Source organism: Puma concolor, chromosome C1 (assembly GCF_028749965.1).
Source record: "Puma concolor isolate L17-30 chromosome C1, mPumCon1.1.hap2, whole genome shotgun sequence".
In the NCBI taxonomy this organism is placed as follows: Eukaryota; Metazoa; Chordata; class Mammalia; order Carnivora; family Felidae; genus Puma; species Puma concolor.
Window position 1 is genome coordinate 36,257,898 of NC_141674.1, and position 17,988 is coordinate 36,275,885.

The 17,988-nt window shown below is 37.6% G+C and overlaps 1 protein-coding gene across 5 annotated transcripts in view; it reads right to left on the reverse strand.

The window, feature by feature from the left end:
• The window catches only part of IPP (intracisternal A particle-promoted polypeptide), a 42,833-nt gene that overhangs the window by 14,141 nt on the left and 10,704 nt on the right, over nt 1–17,988 (reverse strand). For 2 of the 5 annotated variants that reach the window (XM_086716825.1, XM_086716824.1), the window contains exons 4-8: nt 12,362–12,517; nt 10,820–10,987; nt 4,759–4,896; nt 4,074–4,196; nt 1,052–1,272 (exon numbers count right to left, since the gene is read on the reverse strand). In XM_086716825.1, the coding sequence (XP_086572951.1) occupies nt 1,052–1,272; nt 4,074–4,196; nt 4,759–4,896; nt 10,820–10,987; nt 12,362–12,517 (806 nt within the window). The remainder of the gene's footprint in view (nt 1–1,051; nt 1,273–4,073; nt 4,197–4,758; nt 4,897–10,819; nt 10,988–12,361; nt 12,518–17,988) is intronic. The other 3 variants (XM_086716826.1, XM_086716827.1, XM_025926659.2) reach the window with 3 other exon arrangements.

Here is a 17,988-nt window from a genome sequence, read left to right on the forward strand (position 1 = left end):
CCCCCTGAGAGTAAACTAGTAAAAACAAAAATAATAAGGGCTGTTTATACACCCTTCTTGGCTCTACATTTCCCATCTCTGGTGATACCTCTTTATTTCCTGGTACAGGAAAGGTACCTTTCAAGTGAGAGATTTATTTCCTGCTTTTAGGGGGAGAAAGGAGGGTCTGAATATCCTTCTTGCACAAGTGGTCTCATAAGTAACTTTTATTTAAAATAATATGCCAAAGTGGTACATTTTAGTGCGGCCTGCTCTTGACTCCTACATTTGAGGTAAAACCTGACAGAAATGAAAGGAGAAACAGACAAATCCATAATTACACTTGGAGATTTCAATACTTTTCTTAATAGTTGACAAAACAATTGGACAAGTTGAAAAGAAAAGACTAGGGAAGACTCGAATAACACTAACCAACTTGACTTAATTGACATTTATAGAACACTAAAGAGTAGAATACAAATTCCTTTCAGGTGGACACAAAACATTTACCAAGACAGAAATCATATAAAGTATGCTCTCTGATCATAATGGAATTAAATTAGAAATCAGTAACACAAAGATCTGGAAAATTGCCAAGTATTTGGAAATCAAATAACATACTTCTAACAATTCACTGGTCAAAAAAAAATTGCCAGGGAAATTAGAAGGTATTTCAAGATAAGTGCTAATTAAAATACAACATATCAAAATGTGTGGGAGCCACTTAAAGCAGGACTTGAAAATATAGTTTTAAACATTTACAATATAAAAAAAGGAAAGTCTAAAATCAATCATTTAAGCTTCTACTTAAAGAATCTAGAAAAACGTGCAAATTAAACCAAAAAAAAAAAAAAAACAAAACAGAAGAAAAAAATAGAAACAGAAATCAATGAAATAGAAGATGGGCAATCAATAGAAAAAAAAATCTATGACACCAAAGTTGGTTCTTTGAAAATAAAAAAAAAAAACCTACAGATGATCAATATCATGAATGAAAAAGTGCATATCACTACAGATCTTATAGACACTAAAAAAATAATAGGATATTAAACACTGAAATCATCCACCCTACCTCTTCGAAGGAATATTTTTCTACAGTATGAAGAGCATCTTGTGTCTCATTCCATCCTCCAACAGAATAGATACAATCATTAAGTGCAGCCACTCCAAGATATGCTCTCCTGGTTCCCATTGGAGGAAGTGGAGACCAACGCTTAGAAAGTGGATCATATACTTCAAAAGAACGAAGCTCTATTCCTTCATTGCTGATGCCCCCAATTACGTAAATTAAACCTGGAAACAGGATAGAAAATTTTACAGGAAATAGAATATAAATATTATAAAAAGTAATATGTCTGCTATGCTGATGCTATATTTAACATAGAGCTCACAATAGCCTTTTAAGAGAGAAAAATGACTTCTGTCTAGTATATCATAGCTCACACGTAAGCATGTTACAAAGATTTAGAGGTATAAAGTGGCATTTAATTTTCAACGAACTTACAATGCTGTAACAAAACAATCTGTCAAACAAGGTTTTCTCATCTTATTGTCTGCCTGATGATCTCAAGTTCCAGAACCACTGCTACCATAAGGTAAAAAAGGGAGAGGGATTTTTTTCCCCCTAAAAAAAAATGCCAGGCACTTAAACTGGGAATGACATAGCCTTGTTTGTGACAGCCTACCTGTTGCTCAAATGGACACAGAGAAGTGAATTCAAATTATAATAGTTATATGGCTAGATTAAGGTATCAGAATCAATCACCAGAGTACAAGAGAATGTAATTCACAGTGAGTTCCTGATTAAATTTGATTTGAAACTAATGGTCCTGACAATCTACAATTATTTTTGAATGCCTAGCATTGTTTCCCATATAATGGCATTTTAAGAAATGTGTGCTAAATGTCAGTGAATGTGGGTTCTAGTTCCAACTTTGCCAGTAACGGGCTGTGAAAAAGAACACACAACCTTCCTGATCTCTAGCTTGCTCCTCTATAAAGGGGTTGGAATAATCTCCAAGATGCCTCTCTAACTCCGTAGTTTTCGAAGGTGCAACACTGTGGTTTATAAGATGGCCAAATATATATTTCTCATCTATATTTGGTCTTCATCCACAGTCCCTAGCTCACAGCAACCTGAACCCTTAGAATTTCCGAACTGTTAAGAGTGATAAGGGTGTCTTTTGTTATGTTAATGAGGTAACTTTCGGAAAGTACTTAAGGATGGGGACTGGTTGCTAAAGGAGCCAACCTTGTGATTTGAGTGTTGGAACTTTCAGTCTCACGCCCTGACCTTCTGGGGAGAGGAGAGGTTCTAGAGGTTGAATCAATCACCAATGGCCAATGATTAATCACTCATGCCTATGTAATGAAGCCTCCATAAAAATCCAAAAGGACATGGGGCACCTGGGTGGCTCAGTTGGTTAAGCGCCTGACTTCGGCTCAGGTCATGATTTTGCGGCTTTGAGTTTGAGCCCTGGACTGAGTCCTGCATTAGGCTCTGTGCTGAGCCTGGAGCCTGCTTCAGATCCTGTGTCTCTCTCTCTCTATGCCCTTCCCCTGGCCGTGCTCTGCCTCTCTCTCTCTCAAAAATAAATAAACATTAAAAAAAAAAAATTGTTTTTTAATCCAAAAGGACAGGATTTGTAGAGCTTCTGGGTTGGTAACATATGGAGATGCGAGGACACTGGCACACCTGGAGAGGGCATGAAAGTTCCGCACCCCTTCCCCATAACATCCCCTATGCATCTCTTCCACCTAGCTATTCCTGAGTTATATCCTTTTAGTAGTAAGTGACATTTCCTCTGAGTTCTGTGAGCTGCTCTAGCAAATTAATTGAACCCAAAAGAAGTTAGAACCTCCAATCTATAGCCAGTCCATCAGAAGCACAGGTAAGAGCCTGGTAAGGATGAGTGTCTTATAGGACTGAGCCTTCAATCTGTGGAATTTGAGGCTATCTCCAGGTATGGGTACATAGTGTTAGAAATGAGGTGAATTCTCCAACACCCAGTTGGTGTTCTGAAAACCACTTGTTAGTAGGAGGGAAACTTCCCCCTACCTCCACACTGGAAACTTAGTCTCAGAACACCTGATTTGCATGGGAAAATGAAAGTAATAAATACAAAACAATTAGAGAACACTATAATATTACACAATATAGTCTGTACCATGTAATCTGAACATCTAAATGCTAGTGAAAGTCTGAGAAGGTACTCACAAAACAGAAAGAACTTGATCTGGGAACAGCTGGTTGAGTTATCGTAACAATGAGCAGACTGCTCATTACTCTACAGGTACATATAAATCTGCTCTCCAACTCTGGACAAAGAATTTGGAGTGCTTACCAACTACTTCTCAGGATATAGTAGACAATTAAAATAATGTTTGTGTACCATTTTAATATGCAGTACAACATTTTTCAAATCTGTCATAGCATTATATTCTGTATGGATTGAATCACAATGTGCCCTGTGAGAAAACACTGAAAAAGCCAAAAGAGACAGTGAAGATCATTTTTTATATCCTCTTCCTACTTAGAAATACTAAGGACTGCATGGGAGAGAAAATGACAAAGATGAAGGTTCAAATGTTTATTTTGCTAGTTAGGTATTTGTGCCTATCTGTAATTTTTAATTCTAGTTTTGTTTATTTTGGAAAAAATGATTATTTTGGCAATACAGAAATAAGGACCTAAGAGGTTAAAACATATAAAACATTTAAAAGCAAAACTTCAATACTGTTAGTGTCAACCATTCAATATTAACAGACATAAAATATACTCTTGTGAAAATAAAGCCTCAAGTTTCTTTTTTTCAAAAATATTTCTTCAGGAAAAAGTTTTTTATTTTTTTAAATTTTTTTTTTCAACGTTTATTTATTTTTGGGACAGAGAGAGACAGAGCATGAACGGGGGAGGGGCAGAGAGAGAGGGAGACACAGAATCGGAAACAGGCTCCAGGCTCTGAGCCATCAGCCCAGAGCCTGACGCTGGGCTCGAACTCACGGACCGCAAGATCGTGACCTGGCTGAAGTCGGACGCTTAACCGACTGCGCCACCCAGGCGCCCCAGGAAAAAGTTTTTAGAAAGCAATTACCTTGCATTTCACAACACCCAAAGTAGTAGCGTGACATAGCCATGTTGCCAACTACTTCCCATTTATTTTCATCAGGATCAAATCGTTCAATGGTGTTCCCTATCTCAGCTCCAACCCATCCACCTGTAACCAAATAGAAAATGTTATTTCTGGATAAAGGAGTCTTATTTATGAAAAACACCTTAGCAAACAACTTTATATTGTGAATGATTATCATATGGAGCAGATTTACATTGTGAATGATTAGCACATTATCAATGATTTGTCCAAGATCATATGAAAAGTTAGAATCTGACTATATGGATCTTAACTCTCTGCTTAGTTTTCATTAGACATTTAAAAAACAAAACAAAAACAAACCCATATTGCTTAAGAAATATGGTACTTTACAAAACTACCTCTTAAAACAACTTCTGCATATTCAGAATGGTTGCCCAAATTTAAAATGTGAAGATTTAAAATGCTCCACTGGATATCTATCTCATCTATACTTTATCCCCCTCTCCTTCTAAGAGCTCTATACTTGACAATATTCTCTACATAATTCAATTTTGAAAATAAAAATTTATAAAGCTGAAAAGGCATAAGTTTCTTATAGGAGGGAAGGAAAATTTCTAATGTAATCAGAATCTAAAAATTAAAATAATACTAGATATCCTTAAACTGAACTGGACAGCATAATTACCCAAAGCATAGATAGCCCCATAACACACACACACTCCCAAGCCACAGCGGGGGTGATTCATTGAAGCTACAGTTGTCCACTGTTTAGTAACCGGATCATAGCATTCAGTACAGTCAAAAATCATTGAATCCTTCTCACCTGAGTTCAATAAAAGAAACACATATCAGAAGGTTTAGTAATGCTAATAGCCTAGAACCATAATACAATACTCAGTAGTATTCATGTTATCAGAGATTCAACTATTGTCTGATTTTTTACTATTCATTAAAATTCATTTGCCCAGAAAAAAAATAAAAACAATAAAATTCATTTGCCTAGTGTTATTATAAATCAATAGCACTTTCATTTATTAAAGTCCACTTAATGAAACAAAGGCATAATTTCCCTATTATCTATTTCCAATTCTACCACCCAAATAATCCATGTAATTATTGAGTATGAAATTTATATTTTAACACTTCTATATTTTTTCATGCATTAGTTTGGATAGCTAGCTCTGGTACAATTTGAGTTTTAATGCAATCCTTATCTAGCAACAAACAGAAAATAAAATTTCTTCTTCTTCTTTTTTTTTTTTTTGTAATTTTTTTCAATGTTTGTTTATTTTTGAGAGGTGGAGACAGAGTGTGAGCAGGGGAGGGGCAGAGAGAGCGGGAGACACAGAATCTGAAGCAGGCTCCAAACTCTGAGCTGGCAGCACAGAGCCTGATGCGGGGCTCAAACTCACAAACCATGAAAGCATGACCCGAGCTGAAGTCAGACGCTTAACCGACTGAGCCACCCAGGTGCCCCAAAATTTCTAAAAAGATACCACTTAAAATAGAATTTTAAAAAATACTATACCTAGAATTAAATCTAATCAAAGATTGTACAATACATCTACAGATAAAATTTATACACTTCATTTAAATAGAGTTTTATTTTTTTAACATTATTTATTTTTGAGAGAGAAAGCAAGAGCTCATGTGAGGTGAGGTGGGGCAGAGAGAGAAGAAGAGAGAATCCCAAGCAGCCTCCGTGCTGTCAGCACAGAGACCAATGTGGGGCTCAAACTCACGAACTGTGAGATCATGACCTGAGCCAAAATCAAGAGTCTGATGCTTAACCAACTGCACTAGGTGCCCCTAGATAAAATTTTAAATTAAGGAATACCTAAGTAAATGAAGAGATATCACATTCATGAATTAGAAGAGTCAACGTAAAGACGATTATCCCCAAACTGATTTGTAGATTTAATGTGATCCCAATTTGAAACACGTTTTCTTTTTTATTGTGCTAAAATACAAGTAACATAAAATTTACCATCTTAACCATTTTTAAGTGTAGAGTTCAGTAATGTGAAACACATTCACATTTTTGTGCAGTCATCACCACCATCCCCCTATAACTCTTTACATCTTGTAAAACTGAAACACTATCCTGATTTAAACAATAACTCCCTGGGGCGCTTGGGTGGCTCAGTAGGCTTAGCGGCTGACTTAGGCCCAGGTCATGATTGCAAGGTCTGTGGGTTCAAGCCCCACATCAGGCTCTCTGCTGATAGTTTGAAGCCTGGAGCCTGCCTGGGATTCTGTGTCCCCCTCTCCCTTTGACCCTCCCCCACTCATGCGTGCGCTCTCTCTCTCTCTCTCTCTCAAAAATAAACATTAAAAAAAAGAAAAACAACTCCCCATTCTCCACTTCCCTAGCCCTAGGCACACCATTATACTTTCCATCTTTTATTATTTTGACTACTCTAAGTACCTCATATAAGTGGAATCATACATTATTTTTAAAAACAGAATTGACAAAAAAACAAACAGATTTGAGGAACTGATACTAAAATTTATATGGAAGTACAAAGGGCCTAGAATAGCCAAGCACTCCCACACGAGAATAATGAGAGAAACTGTCCTGTCAGATAAACTTATAAGACTTAAAATAGAGCTATAGTAATTAAGATAGGGATACACAGAAAGTCCAAACAGAATAGAAAAGAAATTCTAGAAACAGATACACACATGTATGATTACTTGATATGTGAAAGAGTTTGCACTGCACAGCAGTGGGGAAACAAAAGCCTTTTATGCTGGAATAATTGCTTATATATACAAGGGAAAAAATGAAACTGGTTGCCTACTCATACTGTCTATAAAAACTCAATTCCAGGTGGATTACAGATATACATGTAAATGACATAACTAAAAATTTAAGAAACAATAAAGGTATATATAAACTTATGACTTTGGAGTAGGGGAGGATTTCTCTACAAAGATACAAGAGAGGTGTCTGGGTGGCTCAGCTGGTTAACTCAACTTCGGCTCAGGTCATGATCTCACAGTTCATGAATTTAAGCCCCGCCGTGGGCTCTCTGCTGTCAGCATGGAGACTGCTTCAGATCCTCTGTCTCCCTCTCTCTCTGCACCTCCTCCCTCTCTCAAAAAATAAACATTTAAAAATAAAAAATACAAGAAACATTAACCATAAAGGGGAAAAGATAATAGAGTTGGAGTTGGCTACATTAAAATGAAAACCATCTGTTTATCAAAAGATATCATAAAGAAAAAAAGCTACCATAAGGAGAGTGAAAGATAAAGGAGTAGAGTAGCAAAAGGTATTTGCAGCACATATAACTTTAGGAGGGCCTAGAATCCTGAATGCTACAAAACTACTGTGCAGAAAAGAATCAGCACAGCAGGCCTGAGACTGCCCATCCTTAGAAAGTCCTGCTTGCCAGATTGACCCTTGACTGGAGTCTGGGAACATGGCTCGTAAATAATTCTCTGCACTGATATGAAAATCTTTCTAAATAATAAGAACAGCTTTTTGCGGTGATAAAAATGTTTGGAATTAGACAGTGATAATGGTTGCACAACTTTGTGAATATGCTAAAAATCACTGAACTGTATACTTCAAATGGTGGATTTTATGGTATGTAAATTATATCTTAATTTTTACAAATAATATTTAGAATATTAAGCCAGATATGTACATATCTAGAATAAACCAAATATTCTGATTATCTCTGGGTGGCATGATTAGAGTATGTGTGATTTTTATTTTTTCATATGCTTCAATTTCAGCCAAATTTTCTTCCACAAACCTGAAGTGCTTTAATGATAAACATTACTTTAAAATTACATATTATGGGGGCGCTTGGGTGGCTCAGTCGGTTACACGTCCAATTCTTGATTTCAGCTCAGGTCATAATCTCATGATTTCATGAGGTTGAGTCCCACATCAGGGCTCTGCACAGACAGTGCGGAGCCTTCTTGGGATTCTGTTTCCCTCTCTCTCTGCCCCTCCCTGCTCGCTTGGACTCTGTCTCTCTCAAAATAAATGAGTAAATAAAAACTTAAAAAAAATTATATATTACAAAATATCTTAAGATGACAATGTTGATAGTATTAAAAAAATTTTTTAATGTTTATTTTTGAGAGAGAGAGACAGAGTATGAGTAGGGGAGGGGCAAAGACAGAGGGAGACACAGAATCTGAAACAGGCTCCAGGCTCTGAGCTATCAGCACAGAGCCCCAAGCAGGGCTTGAACTTACCGACTGGGAGATCGTGACCTGAGCCGAAGCTGGTTGCTTAACAAACTGAGTCATCCAGGTGCCCCAGCAATGTTGTTAGCATTAATAATAGTAGGCCAAGTTGGGACACCTGGCTGACTCAAGTTGGTAGAACATGCGGCCCTTGATCTCAGAGTCGTGAGTTTAAGCCCCACATTGGGTGTGGAACCTACTTAAAAAAATAATAAACAAATAAATAAATAAGTAAAAAATAAATTAGTGAAGTCACAGCATTTTTGAAAGGTACCCATAAGTATTTCTGTGGAATCACAAGAAGGGACACAAATATATGCAAGTGTCACCTAGGACACTGTGACCCTCGGTTAAACAGAAGAGTTCATGCAATGAAACTATCCACAATCACCAAAATGTATATAAAAAGAGCTGTTAGAGTTCTAGTCAAAGATTACATGTAATAATGGTCTTTATGCTGACAGAAAGTTACTGCTTAAAACTTTTATTTCTTTGTCGGGATTTTTGGATCCACCATGGCATTTATTGACTTAATGAACTGTTTTTAAGGGACAATTGTGTTCCCTCCAAAAGACAAGTAAAAAATCAAATATTCTCTACATCTCTCTCATTTTATTTATTTTTATTTTTTAAACTTTTTTAAAAGTTTACTTATTTATTTTGAGAGAGAGAGCATGCGCGTACATGAACGGGGGGGGGGGGGGGGAAGGAGCAGAGAGAGAGAGAGAGAGAGAGAGAGAGAATCCTAAGCAGGCTCTGCACCATCAGCACAGAGTCAGACGTGGGGATTGAACTCACAAACTGTGAGATCATGACCTGAAGCTGGACACTTAACCAACTGAGCCACCCAGACACCCTGTATCTCTCTCATTTTAACTTGACAGTATCATAGTTTAAAATAACAAAATTTTCAATATACAATTTTTTGTGTTTTAGCCTAATCTGTAGAAATAAAGCATAAAGACTAGCTCTAAGGATTGGAGATGACCTACCTAGGCTTGTTGCTATAAAGACAAATTAGCCAGAAGTAAATATTGATCTAAAAGTGTTAGCATTTATTTCTCTTTAGATTCCTCCTCTGATGGGAAACAACATTTGCCTTTTTTAAAAAAATATTTATATATTTATTTGGAGAGTGAGAGCAGGGGAGAGGCAGAGAAAGAGGGAGAGAGAGAATCACAAGCAGGCTCTGTGCTGTCAGTGCAGAGCCTGAAGCAGGACTCGATCTCACAAACTGTGAGATCATTACCAGAGCTGGAATCAAGAGTTGGACACTTAACTGACTGAGCCATCCAGGCACCCCGAAACCTGTTTTATTTAATTTTATTAATCATTTTATAATTCATAATAATAGTTTTAGAAAACACAGTGATTTCAATCAAGACATATATCCCAATGTCCAGATGACTTAGTTTTTATAAATCCCACTTCCAGGTAATTTGGTTAATTAAAAATTATTTGTATTAACTATAGAGAACAAACTGATGGTTACCAAATGGGAGGTGGGTGGGGGGATGGTTTAAATGGATGATGGGTATTAAGGAGGGCATTTGTTGTGATGGGCACTAAGTGTGGTATGTAAGGATTAAATCAATAAATCCTATACCAGAAACTAATATTACACTGTATGTTAACTAACTGGTATTTCACTAAAAACTTGAGGGACACCTGGGTGGTTCAGTCAGTTAAGCATCCAACTCTTGGTGTCAGCTCAGGTCATGATCTCATGGTTAGTGGGTTCAAGCCCCACTTCGGGTTCTCTGCTGAAAGCGTATATCCTGCTTGCAATTCTCTCTCTCTCCCTCTCTCTCTCTCTCTCTCTCTCTCTGTCCTCTACTACCCCCACCCTCTCTCTCTCAAAAATAAATAAATGTTTTATAAATAAATAAATAAATAAATAGAAATTTAAAAAGACCAATCTAAAAAAAAAAAGATTTGTAATGCAGCTTCCAATATATGAAATTAAATTTCAAAATTAAAACAATTTTTATCACAAACACTGACCTAAATTTTGGTGCCACATTTTATTTTATTTATTTATTTTTTTTATTTAAAAAAAAAATTTTTTTTTAACATTTATTTTTTTTTGAGACAGAGAGAGACAGAGCATGAACAGGGGAAGGGCAGAGAGAGAGGGAGACACAGAATCTGAAGCAGGCTCCAGGCTCTGAGCTGTCAGCACAGAGCCCGATGTGGGGCTCGAACTCACAGACTGTGAGATCATGACCTGAGCCAAAGTCGGCCGCTTAACCGACTGAGCCACCTAGGTGCCCCTGGTGCCACATTTTATAAACAACTTTTCATTAAAACCAAACTAAATATTCTGCCTCGTGATAAATCACAGTATCCCTCTGGTCTGAAACATTCAATATCTTGTGTTTCCTTTTTCTTCCTTCCATTCATTTATTCATTAAATATTTATGGAACACAATCATATCTATGTATACCCCATAGTACCTAACAATATACATAAGGCATATATACAGCCAACTTATGGCTAGAGACTAATAACAGAAAGAAGACATTTTCATTATTACCTCCAATAGCGTAAACCATCCCTCCCAGAACTGCTACTCCCAGCCCACATCGAGCCTGATGAAGTGAAGACACAGTGGTCCAGTACTGGCTAAAGGTGTCAAAACGTTCTACACAGCTGAGGGCTCTGCTATCACTCCAACGACCCCCCTGCAACCGAGTATATCCACCTGAACGAAGGAAAGGAGATACACAGCAAATCCTTTATTTAAATATGCAAATGACAGACATTAAGTAATTAACTATTTCATAGCAAGGAATAAGTGCTTTAAAGCCTGCCATATATACATATTTTATTCTTAAATGCACCAAGTCCTGAAAGATTATAGCTTAAATGCAATGAAGTCAACTACGGTGTTCTACCACCTGGTTTTGGTTCTAATAGAATGTTAGATAAAACATAAAAGGAGCTGGTTATCTGTCTAGTTAGGAATTTTCATCATGACTTCTATTAACATTTTTTTCAATTAAAAATAGTGAGTTGAGTGGTGCCTGGGTGGCTCAGTCAAACAACTGACTCTTGATTTTGGTTCAGGTCACAATCTCACAGTTCATGAGTCTGAGCCCCACATCAGGCTCCGCACACTGACAGTGTGGAACCTGCTTGGGATTCTCTCTCTCCCTCTTTCTCTGCCCTGCTTTCTCTCTCTCTCTCAAAATAAATACACTTAAAAAAAAGTGAGTTGAGGGACGCCTGGATGGCTCAGTCGGTTGAGCGTCCGACTTCGGCTCAGGTCATGATCTCACAGTCTGTGGGTTTGAGCCCCGTGTTGGGCTCTGAGCTGAGGCTCAGAGCCTGTGCTCAGAGCCTGGAGCCTGCTTCGGATTCTGTGTCTCCCTCTCTCTCTGACACTCCCCCATTCATGCTCTGTCTCTCTCTGTCTCAAAAAGAAATAAACATTAAAAAAATTAAAAAAAAAAAAGTGAGTTGAAACCCTTGTTTAACTACACATCCCATCAGTAAAAAATCTTTAGCATGCATTCAAAAATTATGTATTTATATATTATAGCATATATGATATTATACATCTAATTACATACAAATTATAAATCATATTACAAAGTGAATATAAAATATTATGTATATAAATCTGGACAATCTGTCTCTCTATATGTCACATATTAATAAGGTTTAATGCTTTTTAAAATAAAAAAGAGGTTTTAATATGTTCATCTGATACTGTGAATTATCCTGTATACTCACACTTTAGAGACCACTGGTTCCTATAATCCCTAATCATCTAAAATACCATGAAGAGTCAAAAATTTTGAAATTTTCCTTATTTTTCACTAGAATTCACATTTTTAACTTTAAAGTAGTATTTCTTAAGTCAGTTATTTGACAATAATTGAGCAATCCAAGAACCCAACAATTGAGATCACAGAATAATAGATTCAAACAATTTCTTAATCTGTAGTCTATATGTGAAATTAAATATGCCTATTTGATACACCTGCATATTCTGATGTGTAAAATAACAAAATATTGAAAGATTTTAATCCTAAAGAGAGATTATTTGTATCACCTTTTTAAAGGTTCTCACCTACTGCATACAGGTACTTTCTTGCTTTCTTCCGAGGTCGAACCTTAGATGTCTGCAGAAAATTACAAAATTTGTTCTCTTTGGAAGATTTGCACACCTCACAGTACTCTTTCAAAAGTGTTTGCAACGCAACACGAAGATTGAAATCAGACACTCCTAAAGCAAGTTTAACAAGATAATGTTTCAATCAACTTTTAAATAATATTCAAAAAATGTGTTCTTATAAAGATAAAATACAAATACCAAAAAATAAAAACTCATCATCAAGCAATGGTGCTTGTTTCCTACAATACAAATTTTATTTTTCTCATTATTACTAAAGAATATACTTTCCCTAAATCAGATTGTTTTTAACAATATGCTTCATTATATCTAGTTTGAAAACACATGCATTAGGATTTCCAAAGATGGCAAAGTGAAACAGGATCACAATTATCCAACAAAATGGAAAAATAAAATAGCCCAATACCTACATTTACAACTTAAAAACAAAAAGACATAAAATTATGTCATATACTTTTAAAAATGATAGTCAAAGCAAGAAACAAAAGATTCTAGTGGAACGAGGTCCATCTCCTCAAAAAGACTTTGAGCATGATTGGGTAGATTGTTCCTGCACAAGGATCCTTAGCTGAGGTGAAGTGGGGATAAAAGTCAACCTGTGTCCCACTTGGCAAGCTCTAAGATCTTGCCCTGTGAAAGGGCACTATTTTCTAATTTGCACAAAGGCACCAAATATGCCAGCAAGGGACTATCTCCAAGCCTTGAAGCCTAGAAGCAATATTGAGGAAACAAGGTCAACCAAGGAAATCTTGAGAATTCTCACTAAAGCCTAATAATTTGGAAAGGTAGAATGAGCAGGTATAAAGCAGAACTGAGAAGTCAAAGAAAAAAACATTAAAAGAAATCCTTTGGGGGGCACCTGGGTGGATCAGTTGGTTAAGCCTCTGACTTTGGCTCAGGTCATGATCTTTTGGGCACTGGGCTCTGTGCTGACAGCTGAGAGCCTGGAACCTGCTTTGGATTCTGTGTCTCCTTCTCTCTATGCCCCTCCCCCATTCGTGCTCTGTCTGTCTCTCTCAAAAATAAATAATAAAACATTAAAAAAAAAAAAAAGAAAAGAAATCCTTTGGGCACCTGGGTGGCTTGGTCTGTTGAGCATCCAACTTGGGCTCAGGTCATGATCTCATAGTTCATAAGTTCAAGCCCCTCATTGGGCTCTCTGCTGTCAGCACAGAGCCCTCTTTGGATGCTATGCCCCCCTCTCTCTCTGCATATCCGTGGCTCACATTCTCTCTCTCTCAAAAATTAATAATAAAACGTTAAAAAAAAAAAAAAAAGAAATCCTTTATAGGGCCATCAGTAAATGTAGAATCACCAGAGCTTGCCATCTAACAGAGCACAGTACCAGCTAAAGTCCACACTAGTAAGACACATCCTTACATGGGTTAAGTAAGCCCTGACACAAGATCAATAATTGGATTTGAGAGAGAGCTCAGAGCCCAGGTCCTTAAGCAAATATCTAAGCCTTACCAGATCTCTGTTCTTCTACCACCATCATACCTTTGGTTAGAAAGAAGTGGCCAAAATACAACACAGTCCTCAAATTTTAGATGTAAGAAACAAAGTAGTTACATTAGTAGGCAAAAAAGGTGTCAAGGAGAATTAACTCTTACATTATCAGAGCTAAACTGGTTTAAACAAAGTTTCTCATGTTATGCATAGATCTCATGTTGAGCATAGATCAAGAAATAACAATTCAACTATTAAAATATATCCCAGGAGGGGCGCCTGGGTGGTTCAGTCTGTTAAGCATCCAACTTCGGCTCAAGTCATGATCTCGTGGTTTGTGAGTTGGAGCCCTGCATCAGGCTCTGTGCTGACAGCTCACAGCCTGGAGCCTGCCTTGGATTCTGTGTCTCCCTCTCTCTCTGCCCCTACCCTGCTTGTACTCTGTCTCTCTCTCTCTCTGCTTGTACTCTGTCTCTCTCTCTCTCACTCTCTCTCAAAAAGAAATAAACATTATATTAAAAAATAAAATAAAAATTAAAAACTAAATAAATAAAATATATCCCAGGAGAAAGAAAAGAAGGAGATTGAAGAATTCAGTCTGGAAGAAAACATTAGCCAAAAACAGAAACAGACTTGCCATAAATGCTTCATAGGATAGAATTACTTAAGAATATAGATCCTATTGGGGTGCCTGGGTGGCTACGCATCTGGTTGGTTAAGCATCTGACTCTTCACTTTGGCTCAGGTTATAATCCCACAGTTCGTGGGATCAAGCCCTGCCTCAGGCTCTGCACTGACAGTGCAGAGCCTGCTTGGGATTCTCTCTCTCACCCTCTCTCTGCCCCTCCCCCACGTGCATATTGTCTCTCTGTCTCTCTCTCTCTCTCTCTCTCTCAAAATATGTAAGTAAACATTTAAAAAAATATAGAGACCCTTGGGGCGCCTGGGTGGCGCAGTCGGTTAAGCGTCCGACTTCAGCCAGGTCACAATCTCGTGGTACGTGAGTTCGAGCCCCGCGTCGGGCTCTGGGCTGATGGCTCAGAGCCTGGAGCCTGTTTCCGATTCTGTGTCTCCCTCTCTCTCTGCCCCTCCCCCGTTCATGCTCTGTCTCTCTCTGTCCCAAAAATAAATAAACGTTGAAAAAAAAATTTTTTTTTCAAAAAAAATAAAAATAAAAAAAATAAAAATAAAAAATATAGAGACCCTATTTAAAAAAAAAAAAAAGCTTGGGGTACCTGGGTGGCTCAGTTGGTTGAGAATCCAGCCCTTTTTTTTTTAAGTGTATTTATTTATGTATTTATGTATTTATGTATTTATGTATTTATTTATTTATTTATTTATTTATTTATTTATTTATTTATTAACGTTTATTTATTTTTGAGACAGAGAGAGACACAGCATGAATGGGGGGAGGGTCAGAGAGAGAGGGAGACACAGAATCAGAAGCAGGCTCCAGGCTCTGAGCTGTCAGCACAGAGCCCGACACGGGGCTCGAACTCACAGACCGCGAGATCACGACCTGAGCGGAAGTTGGACGCTTAACCGACTGAGCCACCCAGGCGCCCCTGTTTTTATTTATTTTTGAGAGAAAGCATGACAGTGCGAGCAGGGGAGGGACAGACAGAGAGGGACACACAGAATCTAAGTCAGGCCCCAGGCTCTGGGCTGTCAGCAAAGAGCCCGACAAGGGGCTCAAACTCACAAACCACGAGATCATGACCTGAGCAGAAGTCAGACACTTAACTGACTGAGCCACACAGGTGCCCCAAAAGAACTTCATTCTTTCTTTCCTTTTTTTTTTTTTTTTTTTTTTTTTAAAGTAGAGAGCTAGAGAGAGAGAGAAAGAGAGAATCCCACCCAGGGTCTGCACTCTCAGCGTTGAGCCCGATGCAGGGCTTGAACCCATGAACTGGGGGATCATGACCTGAGCTGAAACCAAGATTGGATGGTTAACTGACTGAGCCACCCAAGCGCCCCCCTCTCTTTTTTAAATATTTGAGAGAGAGAGAGCAGGGGAAAGCTTTTGCCCTATTCCTAAATTCTCATGATTCCACAGAAATGTGTCTGGATAATTTCTCTTTTCTTTTTTAGCATTTAAATACAGTCAGTCTTCATTATTTGTGGACTCCTTATTTGGGAATACATGTACTCACTAAAATGCATTTGTAACCCAAATTAAAACTCACAGAGCTTTCCTAGTCATTCACAGATATGCCACAGAGTGGCAAAAAGTATGAATCACCTGACATGCATGTTTCCAGGTGAGAACTGAAAAAGGTGATGCTTTGCCTCTTATTTCAGCTCTCATACTATAAACAAATGTCCTTTTCACAGTCTCTTTGGTGCCATGCTTTTCACATTTTTGTGCTTTGTTGACTTCATTGTTAAAAATGACCCCATGCCTACTTTTGAAGTGCTGTCTAGTGTTCCTAATTGCAGGAAGCCTGTGATATACCTTATGGAATTAATACATGTATTGGATAGGTTTCATTCAGGCATGAGTTATAGTGCTGTTGGCCATGAGTTCAACATTAATGAATCAAGTATATAAATTAAATAAGGTGCTTCTGATAGACACACACATAAAACAAGGTTATGTATTGATCATCTGGCAAAAATATTGTGACCAGAGTAAGAACTTACCCAGTATTTCCCCTAGGAACAATGTTTCAGTATTTGCCAATTCAAAGTTTGTGGCAACTTTACAGAGCATAATGACTGTGAATAATGAGAACTGATTGAGTAATATATGTGTCTTAATAAAAGATAACATTCAGAAAAACCTACAAAATTCTGTTAACACTGTTAAGAGTAGAAAAAAAAACTAAAAATCCACATTAAGTATAATTTTTTTCTTTTTTTTAAGTTTACTTATTTATTTTGAGAGAGCACAAATGGGGAGGGGTAGAGAGAGGGAGAGGGAGAGAGAATCCCAAGCAGGTTCCTCTGCACTGTCAGTGGGGAGTCTGATGCAGGGCTCAAATTCATGAGCCTTGAGATTATGACCTGAGCTGAAATCAAGTCACAAGCCTAACCGACTGAGCCAGATGGGCACCCCCATATTAAATATAATTTTTTCACAGAATTATACCTTTAATGCTAGTGGTGTATTTAATTCATAAGAAGCTCATTTGCGGGGCGCCTGGGTGGCTCAGTCAGTTGAGCATCCAACTTGCACTCAGGTCATGATCTTGCAGTTCATAAGTTCAAACCCTGCATCAGGCTCTGTGCTGACAGCTCAAAGCCTGGAGCCTGCTTCAGATTCTGTGTCTCCCTCTCTCTGCCCCTTCCCTGCTCAGGCTCTGTCTCTCCCTGTCTCTCAAAAATGAATAAATGTTAAAAAAATTAAAAAAAAAAAAAAGAAGCTCATTTGTAACTCAGTCATATCCTAAAGTTTCAATGCACAATAAGGGTAAGAGCTTCAAATCTTAAAACCAGGTCTAAGGTAGGTGGTTTTTTTTTTTTTTTTTTTTTTAATTTACATCCAAATTAGTTAGCATATAGTGCAACAATGATTTCAGGAGTAGATTCCTTAATGTCCCTTACTCATTTAGCCCATCCCCCCCTCCCACAACCCCTCCAGTAACCCTCAGTTTGTTCTCCATATTTATGTATCTCTTCTGTTTTGTCCCCCTCCCTGCTTTTATATTATTTTTGCTTCCCTTCCCTATGTTCATCTGTTTTGTCTCTTAAAGTCCTCATAGGAGTGAAGTCATATGATTTTTGTCTTTCTCTGACTGACTAATTTCACTTAGGATAATACCCTCCAGTTCTATCCACGTAGTTGCAAATGACAAGATTTCATTCTTTTTGATTGCCAAGTAATACTCCATTGTATAAACATACCACTTCTTTATCCATTCATCCATCGATGGACATTTGGGCTCTTTCCATACTTTGGCTATTGTTCATAGTGCTGCTATAAACATGGAGGTGCATGTGTACCTTTGAAACAGCACACCTGTATCCCTTGGATAAATGCCTAGTAGTGCAACTGCTGGGTCATAGGGTAGTTCTATTTTTAGTTTTTTGAGGAACCTCCATACTGTTTTCCAGAGTGGCTGCACCAGCTTGTATTCCGAAGGTCTAAGGTAGTTTTTAAAAATAAATTTAGG